Source organism: Motacilla alba, chromosome 14 (genome assembly GCF_015832195.1).
Source record: "Motacilla alba alba isolate MOTALB_02 chromosome 14, Motacilla_alba_V1.0_pri, whole genome shotgun sequence".
In the NCBI taxonomy this organism is placed as follows: Eukaryota; Metazoa; Chordata; class Aves; order Passeriformes; family Motacillidae; genus Motacilla; species Motacilla alba.
In genome coordinates, this window is record NC_052029.1 from 5,246,650 (window position 1) to 5,272,150 (window position 25,501).

At 43.9% G+C, this 25,501-nt stretch overlaps 3 protein-coding genes across 8 annotated transcripts in view; 2 read left to right on the forward strand and 1 right to left on the reverse strand.

The window, feature by feature from the left end:
* Window positions 1–16,012, forward strand: part of ABAT (4-aminobutyrate aminotransferase) — a 49,926-nt gene extending 33,914 nt beyond the window's left edge. For 4 of the 5 annotated variants that reach the window (XM_038150868.1, XM_038150870.1, XM_038150871.1 and 1 more), the window contains exons 6-16: window positions 2,655–2,704; window positions 5,433–5,513; window positions 5,627–5,719; window positions 6,091–6,153; window positions 6,674–6,737; window positions 7,355–7,503; window positions 8,708–8,845; window positions 10,005–10,172; window positions 11,304–11,450; window positions 12,464–12,575; window positions 13,850–13,971. In XM_038150868.1, the coding sequence (XP_038006796.1) occupies window positions 2,655–2,704; window positions 5,433–5,513; window positions 5,627–5,719; window positions 6,091–6,153; window positions 6,674–6,737; window positions 7,355–7,503; window positions 8,708–8,845; window positions 10,005–10,172; window positions 11,304–11,450; window positions 12,464–12,575; window positions 13,850–13,971 (1,187 nt within the window). Of the gene's footprint in view, window positions 1–2,654; window positions 2,705–5,432; window positions 5,514–5,626; window positions 5,720–6,090; window positions 6,154–6,673; window positions 6,738–7,354; window positions 7,504–8,707; window positions 8,846–10,004; window positions 10,173–11,303; window positions 11,451–12,463; window positions 12,576–13,849 lie in introns of all 5 variants that reach the window. The other variant, XM_038150872.1, reaches the window with a different exon arrangement.
* Window positions 16,013–16,378: 366 nt separating this feature from the next.
* TMEM186 (transmembrane protein 186) lies at window positions 16,379–18,738 on the reverse strand. Its single transcript, XM_038150873.1, has 2 exons — window positions 18,706–18,738; window positions 16,379–18,024 (listed from the first exon to the last, which is right to left on the reverse strand). Exons 1-2 carry the CDS (start codon window positions 18,712–18,714, stop codon window positions 17,287–17,289), a joined length of 747 nt encoding a protein of 248 aa, XP_038006801.1. The 5' UTR covers window positions 18,715–18,738; the 3' UTR covers window positions 16,379–17,286.
* A 17-nt stretch (window positions 18,739–18,755) lies between these two features.
* Window positions 18,756–24,852, forward strand: PMM2 (phosphomannomutase 2). 2 transcript variants are annotated; one of them, XM_038150875.1, is made up of 8 exons: window positions 18,756–18,861; window positions 19,053–19,164; window positions 20,094–20,170; window positions 20,763–20,854; window positions 21,520–21,619; window positions 22,062–22,137; window positions 23,255–23,374; window positions 24,387–24,852. In XM_038150875.1, exons 1-8 carry the CDS (start codon window positions 18,796–18,798, stop codon window positions 24,395–24,397), a joined length of 654 nt encoding a protein of 217 aa, XP_038006803.1. In that variant the 5' UTR covers window positions 18,756–18,795; the 3' UTR covers window positions 24,398–24,852. The 2 variants fall into 2 exon arrangements, with proteins under 2 accessions (XP_038006803.1, XP_038006802.1); XM_038150874.1 differs by having other exon boundaries at window positions 23,255–23,370.
* The last annotated feature ends 649 nt before the right edge of the window (window positions 24,853–25,501 follow it).

A 25,501-nucleotide genomic window follows, 5' to 3' on the forward strand; every position in this document is an offset into this window, starting at 1 on the left:
GCACTGAGGCTTTCTGACCTTCTGGAGCTGGATAGTGCAAGCGTAGCTCTTTTAATACAGTTTTGTGTATAAAATATTGACGTATTAAGGAGGAGATAATTTCTTAATGGGCAGAAATGGGCAGGGGCTCTGCAGTTTACTTTCTCTGGCTGGTTGAAACTGGTGACGTAGGACAAGACTCCAGTGCTGTGATTGACCCTCCTAAGCCATGTAGTTCCTGCTTCTCATGAGGCAGTGCCTTCCCAAGGACAAGCTGGGTTTTATCCTAGGGAACACATTCCTCAGTCCCAAAGGAGCTACAGTACAGTGCTTCTTGATTCTTCTCAGATAATGGCTCTGGGATGTGCAGCAACAAAGAGTAAATGAAAATTTCATACTTACAGGCCTAACACACAACATTAATTTATATGTTCCAGTTGTACTGAATGGCAAGATTATCTGAAGCTGCCCAAGTTACCAATAATGTCTCTCTTGGTGACAGAGGTAGGGCCTGGACTGGGAGAGCAAAACAAGATCACAAGGTGCTTGTTAGTCATCTGTGCTTATCTCTCTGCAAGTAAATTCAATAAAACCTTTCATGAATCTGTCAGGACTCCCCAAGATTTAATAATGATCTGTTACACTAGAATATATTTATCAGCAGAGGTTGAGAAGTAATAAGTGCCTGTGGGGAAAGATAAGAAATAAAGTATAAAAAACCTCTAGGCAAAGATGCTCTAGGCTGTCTCTTGCTGAAAAACAAAAATTGAGATAGTTTTTAACCACACTTTTATGGGCAGTTGTAGCACAGCTGTCCTTTCATCCTGCATCTATTCTGTCTAATAGAGTTAGAAACCCCATGGAGCCAAATGCAAGAAGGATGTTATTGACATGTTTGCCAAAAACATCCTGGAATAGCAAAGGAAACAATGTGTTTTTCAGTGCTGGGAAGGTCTGTTTTGTTTGGGGAGATGCAGAGAGGTGTAGTTTGACATTATTGACAGCAGCCTGCTGCTCAGTTCAAAGGATTCTTTGGGCTTTCTCCATCTCATTATTTTAGCAGGCTGTAGTTGTTTTTCCTTTTGCAGACAGGCACATTCATGAGCCTGGAGGACATGTACGTTCCTGTCACGCTGATCCAGACACCCAGCAAGAGGGATGGAGCAGGTGCTCCTCCTTAGAGCCAGCTCTGGGAGCAGATTTGTAACACTGCAAACCCTTGTGCTGGTCATGGCACTGCAATGAGGCAGTGCCTGTTTGCCATGCCAGCCTGGAGCTGTTTGACTTGTCTGCCACAGTTATACCACAGTTATGTAATGGTTATTCAAGCATTTACTTCTTCCTGGTGTTAATTCCTGCCTGTGAACCCACATGCCAGCTCAGCTCCTGTCACACAGACCCTGTCACAGCAGCTGGGCTTTTCAGCATCCTCTCCTCCTTCCCTGGGGCCCCTCTGAGGAGGCACAAGGATGAGGGAGTGTTAGGAGAAGACCAGACCCCTTGGCCTGAAGTGAATAGAACAGGAGAGAGATTCAGTGTGGGTGCAGAAGGGTAAATCAGAGGTGACAGAGGTTTGTGTTTGTAGGAGAATGGTATCTCTGATACAATGGCATCCACGTGTGGGAACACCAGCAACAGGATTGCAAGTTCTTACAGGCAACACCAGAGCTGATCCTTGGCCTTCCTGAACGATGGTAGTAGCTGTGCTTTGGAGATTTCTGAAACACTTTATTTACTCTCCAAGGGGCTCTCAGTGGCAGCCACAGGTGCAGTTCTCAAGGACACAGCTCTCCATGTGTCATTCCCTCCAGCTGAACAGCGCTTCCCATGACAGCAGATGCCATGCAGATTTAGTTGTTCTGTGTCCCAAATAGCCAGTATTATTATCTTTGTAATAATTTTAACAGATTTATCAGCATGACATGCTAAAACAATATGGATATTCTTTTGTTTTCAGCTAAAGTATTCAAAACTGAATTTATAATTGTTTTGTTAACACAGTCTCCTAATGCTCCATTGCTCAAACAGGATAATCAGAGCTGTTGTCATTCCACTGCAATGGGGATTCAGAAGCACAATGAGCTTTTGTAACAAAATTACCATTGTCTGACTTCTTGAGCAGTAGGGGAGGTGAGGTTTCCAACCGTTTCCACAAGGAAATTTAAAAGATAATGTTAATCTCTGGCATTGGTATTTCATACATTAGAGATAGGTTTGAAATTAAATTTCTGGCCTCCTTCAAAGATTATTTTTCTTAACAGCAGATAAATTGGTTTTGCCTGTAAGCAAGCAAGTTAACCTTTAGACTATCAATGGGTCTAAATTAAGCACCTTCACTGTGTTCAAAGTGAAGCTATCTTAGTTTCTTAGTAAGAAGGATAAACTGTTTTTTTGCATCAAGCAAAACTTTGTCACAGTAAGGAAATGGGTGTGCCACAGCTCCCAACAGCAGTGCTGTGCTGTGCCCTGCACCCAGACAGGCTGCTGAGGGACAAAGAGCCCAAGAGAGGTTTGTCCTACTTTAAAAGAAGTCCCATTATTAGGAGTTAAAAATATACAAGTTACACATAAACAGTCAAGCATGAAGTTATGGTTATTCTCTAGGTTATGCTTTGCATTACTTCATTGAAACCAGATAAAAAGAACTGCTTTCTTTCTTTGTTCTTTTTAATTAGGTTACAGCCATCCCTCTCTGATAAAGCTTTTACAGCAGCCACAGAACCTGGTAAGTGAATTAGAACATGAAGGACATGAAGGAGTTCTCTCTCTCCTTGTTGTGGGCTTTCTCTTTTTTCCTCAGACTGATGGTGAATGCTAATGACTCAATTTAATGTATGATAGGATCTGCTTGCTTTACTTCTCACTAGATGAAAAGAGCTTTGTGGTGTTTAAGAAAACATCAAAACCTCTGGGAAGTTTTACAAAAAGTAAACATTTGGGTGATGCAAGCACTTGATAGATTTGCAGCCACATTTAAATCCTAGTTCAAACTTACTGTCCCAATAAGTTTAATAATGTTTTCTGAAGATTTTTTGAGCCTGCAAGCAAGCCCAAAACCTGAAGAGAGAATACAGTATCTTGGACATGGTGCCCTACATCTGGAATGCTGTGGGAAGTTTAGGGTTTTTTTGAAGTTGAGGATAGTGGCTGATTCCCATCTCCTAAGTGCACTCCAGCAGGGCAAAGAAATGCAGACATTTGAGTTCCCTGAGCTGATTTCCTTTATGGAATACTCATGTCTTCAGGTGAGAAATTCTGCCTTTCCCAGGACTAAAATACTTCAAGTTTAAAAAAAAAACAAAAACAAAGAACCAACCAAACAAAAAACCCAAATAACAACAACAACAAAAAAATAGTACTAGAAATGCTGGAGTTATCAAAGGCAAATCTGGATATTTTGGAAGGTCTAATATTTATGAACATTATTAACTCTTTATTAACTTTATTAACTTAATCATCTTTATTAACTCACAAAGATGATTTCTGAGAATAATATCTTCACTATAATGCAGCAGTAGGCAAAGCCAGATTTAAAAAGCGAACAAACAAAAATCCCCAAACCAATTAAAAAATCCAAAAGCCCAGTTGCTGGTGGCAGTTGCTGATTTGCCCACTGGGGAAGGGCAGGTGTCACTCCTGGAAGCCTGCAGTGAAGGAACTCCTCCAAAATCCCACACGGGTGGCACAACTTCCATTAGTGTTAGCGAAGGGATTGGTGTTTTCCTAGAGGGACTTTTCATTTGGTTTGTCTGTAATGCTCCACACACCCTCTCTACAGCCAGCTATAAGCACAGAATGTGCATCTGTTTATTCGAGCCCACAGCAGCTTGATGTCAATGTTCTGTTTTTCTCAGTTCTGGGTATCTCATTAACTACAAAAGAAAAATACTCTTTTCTGCTTAATGGCAAATGTTGTCAATTGACTGTGACAGCCCATAATCAAATTCACAACAAATTTGTGCTCTTCTCTTTTGAACTTGATATGAAAATTTACTTCTGAACTGAGATAAAAAGTCAAGTATGATTTCTCATAGCTACTAAACAAACCCTTTGTGTTAACCTGTCATTAGCATCCTTGCTTAGGTTTTCTTTTAAGCTTGAGTCTGTTGAAACAGTGTTTTGGAAGTAAGACACTTAAACAATTTCCAGAGTCCAAGCACATCCAGTGTTCTGTCTTGTGCAATACTTGGTTTTCCCTAGGAATCCTGATGAAATGTCCTTACAGGGTGCAGTGGGACCACTTACACCTCTTGCTGTGCCTCACACCTCTTGGAATGAATATTTGTGTTGGAGAAGGACTGAAGGATGCTGATAAATGTGCAAGCTTGAGCTGCACTGAGAATATGAGTGTTTGTGGGGAGGCTGTGTGTCCCATCTGGAGACCCATGGAGACTTAACTCATCAAAGCTCAGCCTTAATTTCAGCCATTACTTGTTCAACAAGAAAAACAACAAACAAAAGAAAAGGGCAAATAAAGCTGCTTGGCAGTTGGCAAATTTATTGAGCTTGTCCTTCTCTGAGAAAATTTAATTTAAAATAAAGAGTAGCACGGTATGAATCAAATAAGATTACCCACAAAGACCAAGAGCAGCAATGAATCAATTTTAATCCATGACACAATTTAAATTAATTGCATAAATGTGACATTCATCTCCATTAGTGCCCTGGGGAGGCTGAGGGGCTTTTTCCAGAGCTGCTCCTTAGAAACCCCTGTGTGGGCTGCAGGCTGCTGTTCCCTGACACCAAAATTACCTTTCCCAAAGGTGGGAATCCTGATGTGGCCAGTTCACAACACCACTGATGTTGGAAGGGACCTCAGGTGGTGTCTTGTTCAATCTCCTGCTCCAAGCTGGGTGGCTGTGAGATGAGACCAGGGAGCTCAGGGTTTTGTCTGGGACCTTGAAGATCTCCAAAAGAACAGCCTGTTTCACTGCTTCACTGTTCTCATCCTGCAAAACCTTTTCCCTGTACCCAAATCAATACTTCTCATGGTTTGATTCATGCCCATGGCTCCTCATCTTCCATTGAAGAGCCTGGAGCCTGGCTCCACCTTCCCAGTGTTCCAAAATGGTCTGTCTTGAAGTCAGTAAGGATGAAAATGCTGCTATCCTGACTGAATTTAGCTACTCAAACTGAAAGCAAGTCATGAAGATTTTAAAGCATATTTCCTGTGTATAAGGAAAATGGAGACTGAGCAGTTTAAATGGCAAAATTAAAGAGGAAAGGTCAGTGTGAGGTAGCATGCACCTTTCCTAAGGTGTCCAGCAAGAATAAAGTAGTAAGGACTGGACATGCTAAGGCAGGAATAGTAATCCCTAGCTTAAAACTACTTGTGCCATGATACAGATTTCTGCCTGGTATTTATCATTAGAATAAAATGGAACTGCTTTGATATCAACATATTTTCCATGTGATAGTAAGACCTAACAATTCCTCTTCCTTTGTCTTTTTAGAGCACTTTTATCAACAGACCTGCCCTAGGGATTTTACCTCCGGAGAACTTTACAGAAAAACTGAAGGAGTCTTTGCTATCAGTAAGTTTGAGATACCTGTGGACTGATCCCTATTATTATCACCACTGTTATTATCATTTTTCACTATACTTGTGTTCAGTATTTCAAGAGTAATCTTCTGTCCTTGCTGACAGGTGGCTCCTAAGGGTTTGTCACAGGTGATGACCATGTCTTGTGGATCCTGCTCTAATGAAAATGCCTTTAAAGCAATATTCATGTGGTACAGAGTAAGTAAAACATTAAGGTATTTTTGTAGGTTTAGATGTAGAAATGAGTACTTACAATCAGAATTGTTGTTGCAAGACAAAGTGAGGCTTGGAGGTTGTCTTGCTCATGATATTGTTTTTATTCAATCTAGTATAAAATCTTTATTAAAACCTCTTTGTCTAAGCTTTTACTTTATATGGACACAACTTTAGAAGTTACAAAGCAAAGGAAATAAAGAAATTTTTGAATGTAGTCAGCATATGAGAGCCACTGTCAGGGTCTTCCTTGAATCCAGTCTTGAATACCAGCATTCCTCATTTGTGGTTCAGCCATAAATGCCTTGGTTACAACTACAGGAGCGCTCATGTTAGGTTGTTTGGGTTTTTTGCAGAACAAGGAGAGGGGCCATAATAATGTCACGAAAGAAGAACTGGAATCTTGCATGATTAACCAGGTAACATTTATTCTTTACCACACCTGCAGATGTACCACTGGTTTGGGCTTGGAAGGGAAGATTGGGAGGAAAAGTTTGGTTTGCTACATGGGAAGTGGAATCTGGGCTTCGTACATTTAGGAAATGTAATGAGATACAGACTGCTCCCCACAAATACCAGGGAGTCATCAGGAATGCATGGGGGTGCAGCACAGGGGAGCCCCAGGCTCTCCTCTCTGAGCCCCCACAGCCCCAGCCACCCCATAAACGTGTGCTCCTAACTTGTGTACAAAGGGGGGGACTGTGCTGAAGGCTCAGCCTTGCCTGAGCTCACCTGTGCAGTGATGTCAAGCCACAACATCCACACCAAGGATTCATCCATGTTGACACCAGGGTTTGGGACCTGGGGCAGGGCTGGGGTGACCAGTGTACTTGCTGAATGGGAGGCTGTCACAATTTGTGGTGCCTGATGGAAGAGGAGCTCAGGGGGCAGTGGGGAGAAGTTTGCCCCTGGCTGACCCCATGTGTGCTCTGCTTGCAGCCCCCTGGCTGCCCTGACTACGCCATGCTCTCCTTCATGGGCGGCTTCCACGGCAGGACCCTGGGTAAGCTGTCCCTTGTCCCCCCTCTGCTCACTGTGCTTGTCCTTACACACACAGCACCAGTGGAGAAGCTGGAGGTTCATTAAGGTTTGCCTTGGAAGCCCCACCAGCACTGGAATGGTTGAGTGACAGTAGATATTGATTTTATGGTTTTTGAAAAATTCTTTTCAGACAGGCTCTTATTTTCATTTTGAATGTGCAGTTTCCTGTCTGTACTCATGAAAATCTAGCTCCTGGGGTAAAATTACCACAAACATGCTGTCACTGACTTTTAATGGTTTATATCAGCTCAGTCCTTGTTCTAAGCATGCCACCTGAGACTGCTGTAACTGTGAGCTTGTGTCTTTGGAGGGATGAAACCCACTTTGTCTGAGCAACCTGTTCAGACTGACAGAGGTTCTCCTGCTCTTCTGGAACAGTGCATGTGGAATCTGATGCTTAAGATCTAGAGCAATCCATTTAAGCCTGATTAAATCCAATTACCCAGTATTTCAGAAGACAGTAAAAACACAGAGCAGTTAAGAGAATTCTACAGTCAGGCCATTTTCACCTCTCGGTGGCTTTTTTCTTGTATTGGTCCTAGATGGGTATTATTTTAATTTTTCCCTCTCTGGGCTTAGGTTGCTTAGCTACAACTCACTCTAAAGCAATTCACAAGCTGGACATTCCCTCACTGGACTGGCCTATTGCTCCATTTCCAAGGCTAAAGTATCCCCTGGAAGACTTTGTGAAAGAGAATCAACAGGAAGAAGCCCGTTGTTTAGAGGAGGTAAAAAATTCCCTGGCAGCTTTCTGTTGTTTTTGATTTGAAATAATGAATGGTGTTGGTAGGATTAGTGCTTTTCACTAAAAGAATGTTTTCAGGGGTTGGAACAGCCTGTGATTGGAGCAGCATTCACTGTTGTTTACAGTCAGACCTTTCTCCCTGCCAGCTCACTGGGAATTCAGGGCTGCATGAGTGGTACCAGAGTGAAATTTCACCCTCAGAACTTGGTTGTATCATGATGAACTCACCTGCCAGCTCTTGCCAAAGGGCCATGGGCTGAGAGAGAGCACAGTGTGGGTACCTGTGGATGACCCTCTCTGCAGAGAGAACCTCTAAGAGTATTTCAGCCTTTCCAGCTTCTCCATGGCAGCTTCTGGCATAAAGCTCTGATTGTGCAGGGATGGACCTGTGAGTCCACCTAGCCAAACCTGCCTCACTTCAGAGAGCACAGCACAGCAAATGGCCTCCCTGGGGCTGCTCCAGGGTAGCTTTGGTGGGAGAAGTGCAATGTTGGATGCCATTATTTTAGAAACAAACAAACCAACCAACCAAAAAGCCAAATGTTTTCTTAGCAAGTTTGTGCTTGGCTTACTGGCCTCCTTTGGAAGCCATTGTTTTGCAGAGCCTGCAGGGGCTGTGCCCTGAGGGCTGTGAGAGGGATTTCAAGCACAAACACACCATTAATTGCAGCAACCAGCACTAGGAGGTTAATGAGAATTATCCATCAGCCTTTTACAACAACAGGATTTTTGCACTATTTCATCTGATTAATTTTAATATATCTGTAGTGGGTGAATGGAAAAAAGTGAATTTTCCAGATTACCTTTTCTAATACATTAGCAGAGTTTTGGTTTCTGACTCAAAATCTGTCCCCTTCCATGTCACTTCGGTGGAATGACAACAGTGGCCCAGTGAGCTGCAGTGGTGCTCAGCACACTGCCAGCTGAACCTGGCTAGAGCTTTCACATCACTGGAGATAAATCTGCAGCTACTTGCAGTGTGATTAGGACATGGTTTAAACCCGTTCAGGAACAGGAGAGCAGTGGTAAATGCTGGAGGAACCACTTGTTAATCCTAAGTGCCTCCTGGTACCTTTATAGCCAGGAATGTCTATGCAAAGTTGAAGTTCTGATGAGATTTTATCTAGCTTGGAGGAAATGTACAAATGTTCTGGAAGAAGGATGTGCCATAAGTGTTTGATTTACAGGTGGAAGACCTGATTGTAAAGTACAGGAAAAAGAAGAAGATTGTGGCTGGAATCATTGTGGAACCAATACAGTCAGAGGGTGGGGACAATCATGCTTCAGATGACTTCTTCAGAAAGCTAAGAGATATTGCCAGAAAGGTAATAAAACATTTCTCTGGCCACTCGGGGGTAGCTAAAACATGCACCCACACATTGTGGGTGTCTCCAGAGGCTTTGCCCTGCCCCAGGCCCTTGGAGGGTTTCACAGGCCTCCTTAGCAGCAGTCAGGGTACCACATACCAGCAATCCCTGCTCTCTTCCATTTGATTCACAGTAATGCTTTCCTCAGTCCAATAATCTTCTAATTTCAAAGTGAGAGGGAAATTCCTCTGATTCATTAGCTATGAATTCTGCAGGTGTGTTCCTTAAATGATCATGCTGTTTGGTTGAGGAGGGTCTGTTTCTGAAGAAGCAGGTTGTGAAAAGTATAAATTTTTATTTACATGTTTTTAATTAAAAAAAAGGCTGAAAAACAGCTTGAGTCCAGCCATAGGGCTGAAGTTCCAATAAAACAATGAAAAGGACAGATGTCTTGATATTTGGAATGTAAAGTTACCTATTTAGGAGCTATGACCCTCAGTAATACTTACTCCATGCTTTTTTTCACCCTCAAAATATCTGTGTGCTGAAGAGATGCTGCCAAAAGTACTTACCCATTGTTTTTAAATACAGAATCATGATATAGCTTGCTCTCCCTGTCACAAAGTTTGGACAAAATAGTCCTTCACATAAAAACCCCACATTGCCAGTTCAGGAGTAGCTTTTTCAGCAGAGTTGTCTGAAAAGGCAGCTTTTCATGCCCCCTAAACTGACCAGCTCATGCTGCTGGTACTGCCTCTGTGCCACATAATGCCCAACTCTGACTGGGCACAGAGACTTCATATTTCCAGCAAACAAAGCCCCTAGAAATGACACTCTGCTTCCCTCAGGGGCTTTGAAAATGCCACCTCTGCTCCTCCCAGATGTTTTCAGGTATCCTCTAGAAATGCTCAAGGCTATATAAAAACATGTACTTGATGAGTATGGGTAGAAAACAAATTACTAGTGCCTTCCTGAAAAAAGAGCTGAATTTTTAATTGTGAAATCTGACACAGGAGTGGCATTGGTGGAGGGGTTGAGGAGGGGAGGTTGGGGCAGTGAAGGGAGAGGAAGGTGTTGCGTGTGATTGCCTTGTGTTGATGTGTTCACCAGGGGAGGTGTTTCTGGTTTGGGAAGGAAGGGGGGCTCACACTCCCTGCTCCCCACTGTGTCTCTGCAGCATGGCTGTGCTTTCCTGGTGGACGAGGTGCAGACGGGAGGTGGCTGCACAGGAAAATTCTGGGCACATGAGCACTGGGGCCTGGATGACCCAGCTGATGTGGTAACATTCAGCAAGAAGATGATGACAGGAGGCTTTTTCCACAAAGAGGAGTTCAGGCCAAACGCCGTAAGATTTTTAATGAAACTTGGACTCTGTGCTAGTGGGTGACCCCCTGAAGAGCGACTGTGACCTCCATGGAAGGGCTAGGGTTTCCTCCAGCAGTGCAGGCAGCTGGATGGGGCTGCTGTTTTACAGAAACTTGCTGTGTGCTCACACAACAGTTATCATCACCTCTTCACTTTTATTCCAGTTGTTGTCAGTCACCAAGGTCATAAAACTGGTGGGGGGGAGAGGAGAACTGGGTTAAGCCTAATGGAATAAACCTTCAGTACAAAATCCAACCACAAACTGACACCTTCTCCTGTAGGGCAACTTGGGAATTTCAGAGCTTGTATGTCAGCATTACAGATTTTGTCAGCAAAATTTCTTCTTTGCACTAATGACATTTTAGATGTAATAAATGAAAAGTCAAATAAAGGGGAACAACGTAAAGCTTAATGTAAAGTCTGTATAGATGATGCTGATTTTCTGTCAGCTGTAGTTGTGTTTCACTGAGACATCAGAGTAGCAAGGCAGAGTGCACTAAATGAGAAGCATGAAGTAATCAGCCTGTATTGCCGTGGGTTTTCAGGGCAGTCAGGACTTGGTGAAGGGAAGGAGAGATCTTGACTCCATTTCAGAAGGCTGGTTTATTATATTATGATATATATTACATTAAAAAAGACCACACTATAACTACACTACAAAGAACAGAGAGAAAGATTCATCAGAAGGCGAGACGGGAATAGAATGGAATGAATAACAAAGTTCTGTGACTCCCAGAGAGTCCGAGAGCTGCTGCCTCCTGGATTGGCCACCAAGCAGAAACATCCCACACTGACCAATCGAGGAAGCACCTGCTGCATCCCACAGCAGCAGATAACAAATTGTTTACACTTGAAGCTGAAGCTCTCTCAGCTTCTCAGGAGAAGAAAATCCTAGCAAAGGGATTTTCATAAAATATCACAACCACACACCCTGTGTTTCAGCTCAGCAATGGGATTTTGCTTTACAACATAAATGAGGGTGGTTGGTGAGATCAGTGCATGCCTTTTCATACACCACATTTGCACTGCCAGTGTGATGCCTTGCTTTTCCTAATTTATAGTGATTTGCTTGTTAACATGTTCCACCACTCTTTTTCCACTCTTTCCCAAGCCCTACCGGATTTTTAACACCTGGCTTGGAGATCCATCCAAGAACCTTATGCTTGCTGAAGTCATTAAGGTTATTAAAACAGAGGACCTTCTAAACAATGCGACCCACGCTGGGAAAGCACTGCTGACTGGGCTGCTGGATTTGCAGGTAAACATCTGGAAGGATTGTGGATAAGAAGGAGAAATTTGGTGCTGAAGTAGGATCTGACCTCATCCAGTTTAAACACTGGGGCTGAGGAGCTAGAGCTGGGGTCTAGACCATTACAGTAACTTCAACACAGGCCTGAATAACTGTGTCCCATTTGGAATTGAAGTCAACTTTCTTTTACTGACTTAAAAATGAGGGGGTTACATAGCTTAATCCAATATAAAGGGTGATCCCCAAAATATCTGAAGGTATGTACTGCTACTAATTAAATTACTTTGCTAGAAGGTTTTGTTACTTTGAGCAGCTGGTATTTCCTTGTCCTAAAGTTCTTTTCGAAAGAAGGTCCTTTCATATTTTTGTCCAGTTCTGCTGGGCTGTTGAAATAAGAAAATTTTATCTTTCCCTCCCTTGTTTAAGGGAAATTCCTTACAGCTTCTGCTGTGAAGCTCTGCAGACAGGCATTTAAGGATAGGCTTGCAGGTGCTCACCTCTCAAAGGCATTTTGCATAGAATAATCCCAAACACAGTCCCTGCTCTCTCCATACCTTTAACACATAGCAGGCAGAACAGGAAACACTATAATCTCATACTTTGGAGGGGCAGAATACAACTAGTCGTATCCAAAAGATTGCTCTTCCAAAAGATGAGGGCTGTGATTGAGAATAAGTGATGCAGATACTACTGGCAAGTGTCTCATTGCAGGGTAATAACTGGTTTCCAGCCCCAGTGCAGATGGTTTACGCTCAGGTTTTCCTGGAGTCCACTGTAGATGTAAATAAGGTGTGCTATGCTCGTTCCAAAGAGTATTTTACTTGACCCATCTCATGGGTCAGACTCATTCTCCCTCCCTGCTTTGTGTGGGGCTCTGCAGGCTGAGCAGAGCACCATGTGAGCCAGGCTCCACTCCAGCGGAGCGAGGAGGCAGCAGGGTTTCCACCTGGTACAGCCAGCCTTGCCACCAGGTGCCCTCTGTTGCAGCACCTGCCATGTGCTTGTCTCTCCTCTCTCTGCAGGCTCGTTACCCCCATCTCATCAGCAGAGTGAGAGGAAGAGGAACATTCTGTTCATTTGACACTCCAAATGATGCAACTAGAAACAAGTTAATTACAATAGCCAGAAACAAAGGTAAGAAATTTTGTGTGTGTGGATGAGCTTCACATGTAGCATTCACATGGGAAGGTAATGCTTCACATTTTCCTTTTTGTATCCTACATGAGTATTTCAGTATCAGAGGACAGTAGGGAAATGACAAGGTTGGATTTAGGCTTTTCTGGAAATACTTGTTGTCAGAGACCTCAGAGCAGTCTGTTGCGTGGTGTGTACATTCACCAGCCTCTGCAGGTCTCAGGTAACTGGAAGAGATCTGTGCAGGGGAACAGTTTTTGTGACAACAGGCTCAGAGTCCTCTGCAGTGACTTTAGGTGCCCATGGCTTACTTCTAGAAACAGGAAAGTTAGAAGAAAATCAATGTCATTCAGGAAAACACAGGGAGAAGAACAGTAAGTTTTATAAATATGTAATTCCTATACCTAGGAACACCTGATGATTAAATTCGAGTGCCTAAAATGGGCACAGATCTACAGTGACATCCCTGTTTTCCCGCAGAACTGTTAACAGCTGCAGACGGGCCCGGGTATCCAGAGGGGAACCTTGGGATCCACATCTAACATTCTCTTTGAATTTAACTGTGTGGGTCCTGTGTTTGCTGCTGTCTGGTTTTGCTGTTACTCCTATCTCTTGAAAGAAGCAGGCAGGGTGCATCCAAGCTGTGGTGAAACCTAACCTTTACATTATAAAAGACACCATTTTTTGTCCTTGGAAATTAGGCCAGCAGGGAGAGAAGGCAAGTGGTTTGTTTCTTGGTAAACCAAGGTTCTGCTTTGAGGCAGGGTAAGTTCAGCTTAGTGATATGGGTTCTCATTCAAGCATTTCTAAGAATTTATTTTGGGCTAAAAAGTGCATTTAAGACACTGCAGGGAGAGGTTTGCAGGCACTGAGACATATTAACTTCTTGTCATTAAAAACAAATGAGTTTAAAAACCAATGCAAAGAAACCTCCTGTGTCTTGTTGTGGCACCAAGGCACTTGACCAGGAGAGTACTGCAGCTCTGCAATCTCAGATGCTGTTTGAGCTCTGTGCTGGATGGATTCTTTCCACTGCTGTCAGGGTTAGTCCCAATACTCCGAGTGTTTTATAGAACAGCTGCAGGCACCCACAGGGTTCTTCTAAGGTGCTGTGAAGCTTGAGGCCATTCACACCACAATGTGCTGTATCATGGTGTGGCTAGCAGGATTTGGGGAGCTCCACAGTGAGGGTAGCCCCATTAAGAGACCTGAATTTTTCTGGATATTTGGCAAAGATGGAAATGACTAGAGGACCTATTGTGTTCTCACTTCAGGTGTCGTCCTGGGAGGCTGTGGAGACAGATCCATCCGTTTTCGTCCCACGCTGATCTTCAAGGACCACCACGCACACCTCTTCCTGAACATTTTCAGTGACATCTTAGCAAACTTCAAGTAAAAAGCAGCTCCCTTGCACTGAACAGCTGATTATGAAATTAGTTTGCATTAATTCATGTCTTCTCTACTTACAAGATAAGTGTAAAGTCATAAACTGAGGTTTGTGTTCTGTCTGTAATCCTGCCCAAGGCAAGCTGCTCCATGCACACGCGCCCCAGGCAGAGCATTGGCACTGGTCACCAGCAGGTCCATGCAGCTGTCCCTCACTGTGCATCCCTAGAACCTCCCTCTTCTGGCCTGGGCCATGCTAACTGCAGAGTCCTCCCTACAGCCATGCCCCTGGCTCTGCACTGTCTGAGCAGGACCTGGAACAGTCTGTTTCCACAGGTGACCCTGGTAGATTTGCATCCAGAAGCAGCAACGAGTGTGGCCAAACACTCAGAGCCACAGGCTGCCACTCAGAGTGCCGTTCTCTAACGGCAGCTGGAATCAAATCAGTGTTCCAAGGAAAGCTCTGCTTTCCACCACTGCCAAGCACAGTATTTTACAGAATAATTTCCAGCTTTATTCCCTCGAGTACAGGCGTCTGCCACACCAACTGCATCAGGGCAGCTCTGCCCAGCCTGCACTCACTGCTTCAGGGGCACTGGTGCCCTCAGCCACAGCTACGGCGCTGCAAGTGGCACTGAAGCCCTTGTCCTTTTGTCCTCATCACGGATGGGTTCTAAAACTTTTGACTTCTCTTACAAGCAGACTTGTACAGAGAAAACTCTACCCCGAAGTATGTAATCTGACAAGGCTTAGAGAACCATGCAAAGCACATTCTTCCACTTCTGCCAGCAGTCTAGAATGATTCCAGATTATTTTACCATTTGCCCAGAACACACAATAGCCATTAATTTATCTATTATAACTTCTACACGAATACTTGAGGTATTTTGTAAAACTAAAGCAGAAATGCCATTATCTGGTATCAGAGCCACTACAGTGAAGGCCTAGTCCTGACTGCACATTTATAATGCAAAGTAATTCTATTTTGTTGTAATAGTATATCCTAAGTCATCGATATTTCAGAGATCTTCTAGAAAGCCACAGGATCAAAAAATGTGTCAACAGTTCATTGATTTTTCTTCAGATAATTGTTTTGGATGTATCTTTACTGTTTGCTGAAGGCTGACTTGAACTAGATCTGGTGCCTTTCTTTTTCTTTTTCTTGGAGAGCATCTGGATTTTGTTTACTAATTTTAACTTTTTGTTGTGCACCAAAAAACAGGGACCACAATGGACTTTTACAGTTGCCCTTTCAGGACCTGACCACAATTTTTAAGTGCATAATAAGAAACAGAGAAGTTAAAAGATTTACATGTTTAATACAACTACCAAAATGTGAAAAGGTTCCTTACCTGCTTTGAGAAGTGTTAATCATGGTTTTCCCATTTTAAAGTACTGGTATTGGGAAACCCAAGCACAGTCACTTCTGCCAGCTTAAACCCAGTGGGATTTCTGTAAACATCTGCAGAAAGCAGAATTCTGGTGCCAGCTGGGCAGAACCTGAGCAGGTTTTTGAACAGAGGTTGTAGAAATCTGGGGGAAGGACTGGTAAAAATTGGTGTTCAACAAAACTTCATTGTCATTGCTGTCCTTGTAAGTGTATTATCAGCAAAAGGAAAGTCAAACCAAGAATTGGATTTGACAGCATTTTGGGAATTAGTTTGTTCAACATATCAGTGCAGTAGTTTTAGTGACTGTCTCTAGCAAGTCTTGTACTTTTACAGAAGCAAAGGTCCAGTAATTTGAAGTCTTACCACATCTTCACTTTTATTATGACTACTCTAGGTGTTTTTATAATTTTTACTGACACTCAGTAACTGTATAATTGTGTACAACATGTTGATGAAATCGTTAGAGAATACATAGAAAGCACTGCAGCTGAAGCATATAAAGTTAATATTGTTTACAGCATACTGTAGACAGTGCCAAATCAATGTTTAAACAAATACTTAAGTACACTTCATGGTGTAACTAGTAACTGTACACAGATTCATAACAAATGACATCAATCATGTGTAATCAATATTCTTAAATAAAATATTTATAATTGAGCTTCTTCAGGACTCTTCATTTTACACCCACTACATGCCTGAACTGAACCATTAGTGCATATTAAAGACATTCTGATGAAGATAGAACTCAAAAAAATGCAGTATACCTGTACAGCCCACTGTCTTTTGCTGCTATGGTGTTTACACCAAGGAACATTTGGATTTCTTCTGATATTGCTGTGCTGCACAGTGTCAGCTAAAATTTAAACTCACAGAACCCCATCAGGAAAAGTCAGACATGAGAAACTAATTCAGGGTTACCCTGTGCACTTAAATGGCAATTTACTGAACTGATCCTTTGCTGATCCACCAAGAAACAGAGGTTTCACTTCACATGAGGAAGAAATAAGGAAAGAACACTGCAGATTATTGGTGAGAGTCAGTTTATTGGCCAGTTTCAAATTAAGCTAGAACTAGAAGAGGGGTGTAAGGAGTTATCTTGCTCCTGACAATTCAAAACATGTGTTACATGTTATAGGTGATACGTTTGGTTCTTTCTTGGGTTTAAATTCCTCATTTCTTCCGAGGTTTTGGAAAAGGAGAAATCCTACCAGTACCATGGGATAAGACCACAATCCTTCATGGAGACAGGTGCTGCTTTTCCCATTCCAGTGAAGAATGGCAATTTCTGTAAGAGGCTCCTGAAATACTGTCCCAGCCTTTATCTTAACAGCTGAGCTGCCAGTGTCTCTTCTGCCCAGTTCCACTCCCATCCTGGAGGATCCTCCTGAGGCCAGGACAGCCCACACACCTTCCCAGTTCCCTCAATTGCATTAACACCTGAGCATGTCCCTCTCTGACATTCAGCAGCACCCATCGTATGGATGTACCAGACCAGCTTTAATTTCCAGAGGCTTCCCAGCCAACCTGAAATGAGCTAAAAGAAACACTGAGTTTGAAGTGAGGGTGCTCTGGCAGCTCCTGCGTTTCATGTCAAAAGATTTTTCGTGTTTCATAACCACCAACAAGGCCAACAGAAACAACCAACCAGGGTCATCCCCAGTAATTTGGCACATTCCAAGGACAGTTCAGGCTTGGAATGCTGTGACATTACTGAATGCTACATGGAACAGATACTCCTCACACCATATACAAGCTGCAAGACCTTTAATCCAGTGGGCTGTGCCTTACCACTGTGACTTTCTACACTGGGTGCACTTACAGCAGGCTTTGCACAGGAAAAGGACAGGGATCTGTAGTTTAGTGAACTACTTCAACCTTGTGGAACAGTAAGCACAAAGAACATGGAAAGTCATTGGAAACAAGCTGCTGTGTCACACAAATTCTCCAAATATTTGAGTAAATTTCTGTCTGTCTACAATCTGGCCATACTTAATTGTAAAATACAAAGTATCTGTACTGTTGTACCGCCTGAACTGGTGAAGTAGCTCGTCCTTGCTATCTCCAACTTCATCCAAAGTCACCACTGTCTCTATGGGACAGTAAATGTCATTACGTCTTCCCCAAAATGTCAAGTGGGCCACTCTGACAGTTTGTCCAGTTTCACTTAAGTAGATGAATCCAATAATTCTTCTGAAAAAGTAGCTCATACCGTACAACATTGCCCCAGCAAAGACAGCGATGCCAGTTGTGTACAAGAGGATATTCTGGGACACCTGGCCCTGCAGGTAGAGGTAGCAGATGGGAGGCAGCATGATCATGGAGGTGGCAGTCTGCAGCAGCTTCAGTCTTGACAGGACCCTGCAGTATTTTATCCCTGGGAACCTGTAGACCAGTTTGAACTCTTCTGTCCTCCCATCCACAGCCTTCTGCTGGCCCACAGCAGCAGGGGCCAAGTGGGACAGACACACAGACGGCTCTCGTGCACTCCTGAGATAACTCCTGACACCAGGAGCTCGCTGGGTTCGTGACTGCAAACACTGCCACGAACCAACCATCCAGGGCAGGCGAGCAGCTTCCCTTCTCCATGACCTTGTCGAGAGCTCCTTCTGTAGAGATTTCCCGAAAGCGGCTGCTGTGCAGACTGTGGTCCTAACAGTGCAGAGCCAAGCCTGTAAGGGAAGATTGCCACAGGTCACCGTTTGAGTCCTCTTTAAAACCCAACCAGTGAGCTCAGAGCTGGTCCCTCGGGCGCCTACAGACAGTGAAGCACAAGCCCCGGGTCACTGTAACCTTAAACCAGTGATCTGATGGAAAACTGGTATTTGTGCTCGCATCCCTCCCTGCAGACCGAGAGGGAAAACTCTGCTAGCACAGCCGATATCCGTGAGCTCAGGGACCGACCCCTACACACCCGCTGCCTCTCGCTGCCTGAGCAATAGCCCAGCGAAAGCTGCTGAAATCGCCGACTCGTTAAGCAGCCACTTACACAGCAATTTTAGGGAACGGAAAGGAAAGGAAAGGAAAGGAAAGGAAAGGAAAGGAAAGGAAAGGAAAGGAAAGGAAAGGAAAGGAAAGGAACTAAGCACGGTAAAGGGGTGGAGAGCGCGGTCAGGCCGAAGGAGGGAGCAGAGACGTGCAGAGCGGCGGAGCAAAGGCAGGCAGGGGAGCTCCGCGCTGCCCCCGCCATGCGGCAACACGCGCGGCCACGTGGCGTGCAAGGACCCGACACCGAGCGGCCCGCGACGGGATGGCGACGGGGATGGAAAAAGGGAAAGGCACGGAGACGGGGAAAGGGGAGAAGGAGGGGAAGGAGAAGCAGCACCCGCCGCGGCCGCGGCCCCGGCCCTCACCGCCGCCATGGCGCCGCCGCCTCCCCGCGGCGCCCGCCCCGCCCCGCCCGCGCTTGGCCCGCCGGGAGGCGCGGCCCGCCGGCCGCAGCCATGGCGCCGCCGCCCGCCGCGCTCTGCCTCTTCGACGTGGACGGCACCCTGACGGCCCCGCGGCAGGCGAGTGCGGGACGGGCTGCGAGCCCGCGGGGAGCGGGGCGGATGGCACGCCGCGGGGCCCGGCCGTGCCGTGTGCCGCGGGTTCCGTGGGCGCACGTAGCTCATTTAACGCTGCTTAAAGCCCGCGCGGCGCGTTTGGGCCGGCTGTTGCTGGCCTCTGGCAAATCTGACGGCTCTGTTTTGGACCCCAGAAAATCTCGGCGGAGATGGCGGCGTTCCTGCAGCGGCTGCGGCAGAAGGTGAAGGTGGGGGTGGTGGGCGGCTCGGACCTGGCCAAGATCCGCGAGCAGCTGGGCGAGGACGGTAAGGGCCGCGCCGAGGCCGCCGCGCTCCGGGCCCGCGGGGCAGCCCGGGGGCAGCTGGAGCTGAACCCCCTTCATCCCCCTCTTCCCGTGCCTGGGATTGTCTTCCTGGGGGTGTTGTGTCGCACCAGGCTGTGGGGAGCTACCTCCCGGCATTTGGCAATCGCAGCCCGTTTGCACCGTACGGGTATCTCGATATCAAATTAAAATTCCTGTGTCTTGTACCTTAGTGCAATGTACTCTTGTACATGCTAATGGTGAAATCCTGCCTTGGTGGCAGAGCCTTGGGGGGGCTTTTTCACCCTGCTGTGTCCAGTGCAGTCGTGTATGTAACATACATGTGTGGGCTGCTCAGCTGTCGAGCACATCCCTGAGGACTTGGTTTTGTTCACTGTGGGGTTATAGAGCCATGGATTCTTGCCTTAGTCCTTTATTCCTAATGGTCTTTACTTAATTGATGCCACTGGTAGCCTCCTGTAGTGCCCAGACAGCTGAGTTTGTTTATGTTCCAAATGGTCTCCAGTAAACCCTATCATCCTGTGTGATGCTGAGACTCACAGCTCCCAGACATCTGCTGAAGATTAGTGGCACCGAGGAAACAAACCTAAAAGGGCAGTACCTGACTTGCTCTTAAGCCAGGCCATGTGCCAGGTATTTGGCCATTCCTTCACATTTAATGCAAAGAGTTATATCCCTCTAAGTAAAACCATGGGTAAGTCAAACTAATAACCTCACATGATCTGAGGTGTGTGTTAATCATAGTGAGAAATGGGACTAGCATTAATCTTGTGCTTGATGCTATGCTGCTGAAACTTTCATGCTTTAGAAGCTAATATTTGCTGTATTTTAAGCTATTTAACATTTAAGACAATTCTGCATTAAGCATTGAGGGGAAGTGATGAATATTACTGTCTTTTTGCTTGTTTGCAGTGATTGAAAAGTATGACTACGTGTTCTCAGAAAATGGCCTGGTAGCATACAAAGATGGGAAATTCCTGAGCAAGCAGGTAAGTGTGAAATTTCCAATAGTGAGAAAAAGAAATTTTCTAAACAAGATTTTGATTTATTTGTACAGTGTAGTCCTTTGTAATCACCCTTCAAAGACCAAAGTTGCTGCTGCTTTCCTCGGTTAGTCCTGTTAATTGGTCATTCAGTTGGCATGTAATGTTTAACATAAATAATGGAGAGTAAACACTTGAAGAGATCCTGACTGAATTTGCTGCCTTGACCAGGCAGGTTCCAGTTTGCTGCAGGAGCAAGCTCCATTTGTTCACGCTTGGCTATAGCAGACATTAATGCAGACATGCAGACATTAATGCCGTTTTTGTTTAGGGCTGCTGCCTGTGGCACAGTTTCCTTCTGAAGGTACAACTAGGAATCATATTAAAGGACAGTTTGGTGTTATAAAGTGAACAAAAAGAAAAATGAGAGCCTTTAGCTAGTACCATGTGAGCATCAGCTGATGTTACTGATTGAAGGCATGTTTGTTTCTCTGTGGTATTAACCATGCCTGATTAGCCAATGTCTGTGTTTTCCATGTGACTTGCTTTTAGAATCTCAGATTCTGGACCCTTGGTTGAATGGTGTTTGTTTTGTTAGAGCATTCAGGGCCACCTGGGCGAGGACATCCTCCAAGATGTCATCAACTACTGCCTGAGTTACATTGCCAAGATTAAACTGCCAAAGAAGAGGTAGGTGCACGCAGACCTCTCAGTGTGTCCATGTTCTCCATGGGGGATATAAAGCTCAGCTCAGGGTGCTCAGCAAAAAAATGAGTAATTTCTGCTTGGGGAACAGCACAGTGTGTGTGAAACAGAGCTCTGTCCATGCATACAAAGACAAGTCCCCAGCTGGAGCACAGGGATTGAAATACTGATTCAGCACTTTCATGTCAGAGGGAAGGAGATTCAGTTTTGAAGTAGGAGTGTTCCCTGGCCATGTTTGGAGTTCAGCAGCATAGTGTTCTCCAGAGAGGAGAAGTGCAGCCAGAGCAGCTCTGTGTGATGTGTAGCTGCTGCAGACACTGAAATGTGCCCTGTGAGGCAGAACAGGACACTGCCCACGTTGCTGGGAATTCTGCAGCTTCACCCCAAACTGAGAGCCTGGCCTGTCAGCTCCGAGCTCGATGGGATGCACCAGTCACACTTGTTAAACCAAATGGTGCTTTTAAAAGCCAGTAAGGATAAGGATGAGGTTACCAGATTCCAAGTCCAAAAGACTGGTGCCAGAGGTACCTGCATGTAGTGAGACAGCTGATTCCCACTGCCTTTAGACTTGAATGGAAATTTACTGTGATATGTAGTGTTTTGAGCAGTTTTCTCATCTGTTTTCTGTCTTGTTCTCAATTCCCTGGCAGAGGCACTTTCATTGAGTTCCGAAATGGGATGTTAAATGTGTCCCCCATTGGAAGAAGCTGCAGCCAGGAAGAACGACTTGAGTTCTATGAACTTGATAAAGTGAGTTACAGCTCTTGAAAAATCCCCAGCTCTCCTGGAGGAGGCAGTTATGGCCAGGTTATGATTTTTTTAAAACTTTCAGAGTTCATGCATTTTTTTTTCATTTTAATCCTTTCCATGTGGTTTAACTAATTTCTTCATTCAGACTTTAGGCAATAGAGAATGGGTTTTTTGTTGGACTAGCAAGGATTACTTGAAGGGTGGGTTTGGCTCATGTTTTTAATCCAATATCCAGGGTATTGAACATGGGTTTCTAAAAAACCCTGTCCTAGGTAAAACCATACTTTCTTGCTGTCCTCTGTAATGTAACCAGCCTGGGTCCATTCAATTCAATAAAACCATTCATTTTTAGAGGTGGTTTTGGGTTATCTTTTTGTTGGTAAATCAAAACAGTTGCAGCATGTAACTGTTGTTTCGTTTTGTTTTCTTTTTTCCTTAACAGAAGGAACATATAAGAGAGAAATTTGTAGCTGATCTACAAAGAGAATTTGCAGGCAAAGGCCTCACATTTTCAATAGGTAATACTTTAAAAGAATGTCATTTAAAACATCAATTAATTTAAATTTCATTTAAGTCATACTCTCTTATGGCTGTGACATCCCATCTCATTTGTGTGACAGGTCTCTCTGGGGGTGGGTGCAGGCAAGACTGAGCCTCTTTTTCCTCTCAGGCTTTTATTGGGATATTTTAATTGAAATCCATCAACAAAGAGAACTTCATTTCTTGTCATCAGTTCATTGTCCTTTAATGTCAGTTGTGTGACTGATTCTGCTCATTTTGGAGCATACTAGATGCTTTGGATTAGTCAGAGTTGTTTCTGTGAATCAGGTTTGATCAGAGCTCCTCCCTCAGTGTTGTTCCAGGTGCCCTTGGTTCTTCAGCTATACCTGCATTGTGTGGGAGGAAGGAAAGAATCCAAAAGCAAGTGAAAGCTTAAGGAAAAAAATTATAATGAGGGGGAATTAATTTCTTTTTTACCCTCTCTCTTAATATATTACCACACTCCTGTCTTTTATTGTTTTTCAGAATTGCAAGGTATGGTTGGCATTAGTGCTGAAGCACTAAGGCAAAAGTGAACTGCAGTGCATCTCTCTCTCCTTTGTGTTGTAAATACCTTTTATAAGGTATTTATCTTGTGAATACACCGGCTTCAGCTGGGAATCATGCCCCTAGGTATTGGAGAAGGCCAAGGGCTCAGAACTGGAACAGCTGTTGTCCTGTTAGGGTGTGCTCAAAGGTTTGATTTCTTCCCTTTCCTACTCTGAAAGCCTTAGCAAGTCTTCTGCCTACGATTTTATGGCTGTACATATATGAGTGGCTGTGTTGATGTGTCCTGTCTTTCTAAAAGTAAAGAGATTAAATGTCATTCTTTTAAAAGGTTCATTTGGATAGCAGTGAGTATTTGGGAACATGCTCAGACTTTGTTGAATGGATAAATAATCTCTGAATCACAGCTCTAATAACTATAAAACACTTTCTGTACTTGCAGAACTTCAGTATCTCACAACATTTCTGTGTCTTCTGCAAAGCTCCCCCTGCCTAAAATCTTACCAGTTTAGGGTTTTTTTTTCACTTCCTCTCCCTTCAGAAATACATTGTTAAAATGAAACAAGTCTTGGTTCCTCTCTCTCCTAGGAGGGCAGATAAGCATCGATGTGTTCCCAGAGGGCTGGGATAAAAGGTACTGCTTAGGAATTGTTGCCAAGGATGGATACAAGACTATCTATTTCTTTGGAGACAAGACCATGCCAGTGAGTACATTAGTTTGATGCACTAATTTGAGAGCTGCTGTAATTAAAGCTCAGGGAGTGCAGAGTCTAACCTTATAACCTTAATCCTGACAAGACCTGAAGTCAGGGCATAAAGATGTGTCCATGTTTACCTGGCTGCAGATGGGAAGTTTTCCTTGCTTCCTGAATTGAACACAGGGTTCTTGCCTTAACAGAGGTTGATTTAAAACTGAACTTCTGTAATTCTGTTAAACACCTAGGTGACACGACTGCGTGAAACTGATTGTCCTGCTTGGTCCATGTAGATCTATTTTTGTTGGCTGGTTTTTATTAAACATATTTATTTCCTGTCTTATTTAACACTGTGCCTTTGCTCACTACTCTGTCTCCACCCTGGGGAGCTGAACAGAGTCCCTTGTCCCTCATCATGGGGCAGAGCTCTGCAAGGCAATTCAGAGGCTTGGAAAAATCCTGAACAGAGACCTGACAAGAGCTTGTGAGGGCACTGGCAAGCACAAGGACTTGCTTGAAATTAAAGCTGTCTGAATATGGCCAAAGGACAATGTCAGGCTAAGTTTTATAAGGAAAGGCTTGGTTTGATAAGAACTCACAGTTAAAAACCTCTTAAATTCCACAGGACTTTATAAATTTTAAAAAGATAAAAGTTTTATAAGAAAAAGACAAGCTTGAAATTAAAGTTTTTTCCCCCCTGACATCAGCTGCAAAAGTAATCACCTGTCCCTGTGGCACAGAGCTCACAGACAGTTCATTTTAAACCCTCTAAGTGGCAGTGCAGCATTTCCAGAGTTGAACTGCTGAGAGCTGATGCTGCCCTGTGGAAGCAGTGTGGCAAGCAGAAATTTGGGAATGAAGCTGTGGATGGATTATGGGGATCTGTGCTCACACAGGGGCAGTGCTGCTGTTCACTGAGCCTAATCCCTGCAGCCCCTTGGAAAAAGTCCATTCTTTCCCTGTTTCCTTTCACGTGTCCCTTTTTGTGACTGTGTTAATAAAATTAAATCATCTTCTGCTTTCAGGGAGGGAATGACTATGAAATTTTCACAGACTCCAGAACAGAAGGCCACAGTGTCACATCCCCACAGGATACCAGAAGAATCTGTGAAGAGCTATTTTTTAAATAAAAGACTTCCAGAATTCACACTTCCAGGACGGTTAAAACAGCAAAATAACTTGAAACATCATCTTCATTCTGTGTTGGTTTTTTGTAATTGCTCATGAATAGCAGGTGCTTTGCAGGTCAGTCATTACTAAAGGGAAATGTTTTCATTGAAGACCCCTTGCTGGGAACACAGCAGAGCTCATGTAGCACCATCCTTTCAGTTTCCAATCACATAAATTGTTTGTTGTTTTTTTTTTTTTTTTTGCTTCCTTGTGGGGTTTGGGTTGGGTGATATTTTGGGTTGGTTTTTAAGATACCTGAAAACTTCCTTAACTAATTAATTACAATTTAGGGAGGGAAGGGGAGGCATAATCTGCCTCTAGTTGATTCTAGTTGATCTGCCTCTAGTTGATTCTAGTTGATTCTAGTTGATTCATGGTCTCAAAATTGGCCTGCAAGGCTTAATCCCTAGTTTTTTATGTTGAGGCAGCTTTTTAAAAGATGCAGTTGATTTTTTAAAAATACTTACCTTGTGCTATATGAATTAGCATGAATTATAAGACAGTTTCTTGTCTGAAACTGGAAGATGAGTAAAAGGGAAAGGTTTTATTTCTTCCTGGGCTTGGGAAGATGGCACTGAACCAGAAGTCCCTGACTGCCATCCCTGGGAATGCTGGACCAGCTGGTGCCAAAGTTCCTTCCTCAGGATGGATGTGGTGCCAAGGCACAAGTCAGGTCATGGTACCTACACTCTGTGCAGGCCAAATCTAAAAAATCATTTGCAAAAATTAATTAAAATAACTTCACATTAGCAAAATATATTTCTATCACTTTCTGATCATTTTCTGAGATTCCTGGTTAAGGCATTACGGGTAGGTGAGATTTTTCATAGTACAAAAATGACCTAAATTATGTTTCTGTTGAAATTCAAGTCAATACCTGACAATATGTATAACTGTTAACATTACTTTTCTCATCTGGCATTAGGAAAGTAGTCTTGAGTATAAACGGTTTGATTTAGGAAAGGAGAAT

Excerpts from the sequence above, each read along its gene's own strand:
- PMM2 (XM_038150874.1), top strand. The coding sequence starts at position 18,796 with ATGGCGCCGCCGCCCGCCGCGCTCTGCCTCTTCGACGTGGACGGCACC. Across the intron at positions 22,138-23,254 it reads AGGCCTCACATTTTCAATAG|GAGGGCAGATAAGCATCGAT; the intron begins GTAATACTTTAA and ends TCTCTCTCCTAG. Across the intron at positions 23,371-24,386 it reads TTGGAGACAAGACCATGCCA|GGAGGGAATGACTATGAAAT; the intron begins GTGAGTACATTA and ends TTCTGCTTTCAG.